The sequence below is a fragment of the Triticum urartu genome, chromosome 2A (assembly GCF_056163025.1).
Source record: "Triticum urartu cultivar PI428250 chromosome 2A, HENAU_Tu73, whole genome shotgun sequence".
Lineage (NCBI taxonomy): Eukaryota > Viridiplantae > Streptophyta > Magnoliopsida > Poales > Poaceae > Triticum > Triticum urartu.
This window is the reverse complement of record NC_141874.1, coordinates 97370587-97372057: the sequence shown is the minus strand read 5'-3', so window position 1 is coordinate 97372057 and position 1471 is coordinate 97370587. Positions and strand designations below refer to the sequence as shown.

The 1471-nt window shown below is 46.7% G+C and overlaps 1 protein-coding gene across 1 annotated transcript; it reads left to right on the top strand.

Annotated features, from left to right (window-relative positions):
- The first annotated feature begins 492 nt into the window (after positions 1-492).
- LOC147984058 (BTB/POZ and MATH domain-containing protein 1-like) lies at positions 493-978 on the top strand. Its single transcript, XM_087540968.1, has one exon. It carries the CDS (start codon positions 493-495, stop codon positions 976-978), a length of 486 nt encoding a protein of 161 aa, XP_087397094.1.
- Positions 979-1471: the final 493 nt, after the last annotated feature.

The following is a 1471-nucleotide window of genomic DNA, read 5'->3' as shown; positions in this document are numbered from 1 at the left end:
AAAAATGGTGGTCATTATAGCGGCCCACGCGTTTTGCGGGATCTACTAGATATGCTAACCAAAGGGGACGTTCATCGTGTCGTTCTATTAGGGTTGAGTGCAGATTATAGAACCATCGCAAAAAAAAAGAGTGCAGATTATAGAAGAAATCTCATACCATTCTCATTCAGGTATGGTATGGGCCGTTCTTGAGCCCTCGAGAGGAAGAACTACTGGCTGAGGCGCACGTTATTGTCACGCTCGACGGGGAGTTGGGCGACTGTTTTAAGTTTTTTTTTTTTTTTTGCTAGTGGTGTCTGTTTTAAGTTGATGAGGACCGTATCTTAACAAATCAGCTAAAAAAAAGGCAAGCAAAACAAACCAATCCGCAAATCAGGGTTGACACTGCTACCCTATATAGAATCAGTTGGATGAGACTACGAGAGAGAAAAGAAACTGTAGCAAACATCCATCAGTCACCGTATATATCCGTCAGGCACAAAGTAGCTTGCCATGCCGTCGCCGGCATGGGCAACAGCCGCCGCCGCCGCCGCTGCCTCTGCCGCCGCCGCTGCTGCAACACCCAGCGAGTTCCACCTGTTCGAGGTCGTCGGCTACTCCCGCGTCAAAGATTTACCAACTGGCATGGCAATAGAGTCTTCCCCATTCATGCTGAGAGGTTATAGTTGGGTTGTCGAGATCTTCCCCAATGGTAGAGTCCCGGAGGACGCCGATTTCATGGCTCTCTCTTTCATTCTCACCCAGGATGTCCCGCGCCCTCTGAAAGTGCACGCCCTGTTCACTTTCGTCGACCAGGTTGCATATCATGATCCTAGAGTTGTTCGTACAAGTCCGATGACTCACGTGCCCAGCAGAGTCTGCATCGGCTCCCCCAGGTACATTGCGAGGGAGGCCTTCGAAAGGTCCGAGCATCTCAAGGACGATTGCTTCACCGTCCGGTGGGAACTCATCATCGGCGAAGATGGGCTTCAGCACTAGAGGTCTAGAGCTACATCAGATTGCGCAAGATGCAACCGATCGAGATGTCAGGGTTTAGGTTGAGTAATAATTTTATGTACATCAAGTTACAGTACAGTGTTTGTCGAATTCATGCATCAGGATTTGTACAAACCGCAACAATGAAAGTATTGTCGACTTGCAGCAGCAGTATTTGCTATCTCTGTTCTAACTCAGCAATTTGCTTGCTGTTACTGTGTCATGTCTCTGTTTTCATATCTATGATGCATATCTTGTCCACTTTTACAGAGAAACTCATCAGAACATCAGTTAGTGGATGCATTGCTTTTGATTCCTACAAGAGCACCTCTAACCGATCACTTATAAAATGAGTAAAAAAATCTGCTTTTCTGCTCTAAACCGCACCTAACCGATCCCTTATAAGTAATACCCTACACCTGGTAGGAATCGGGTTTTCTCTTTTTTTGGAGTTTTTTTTCCGGGTGCATGGCGATTAAGGTTTTGACGCGTGTAA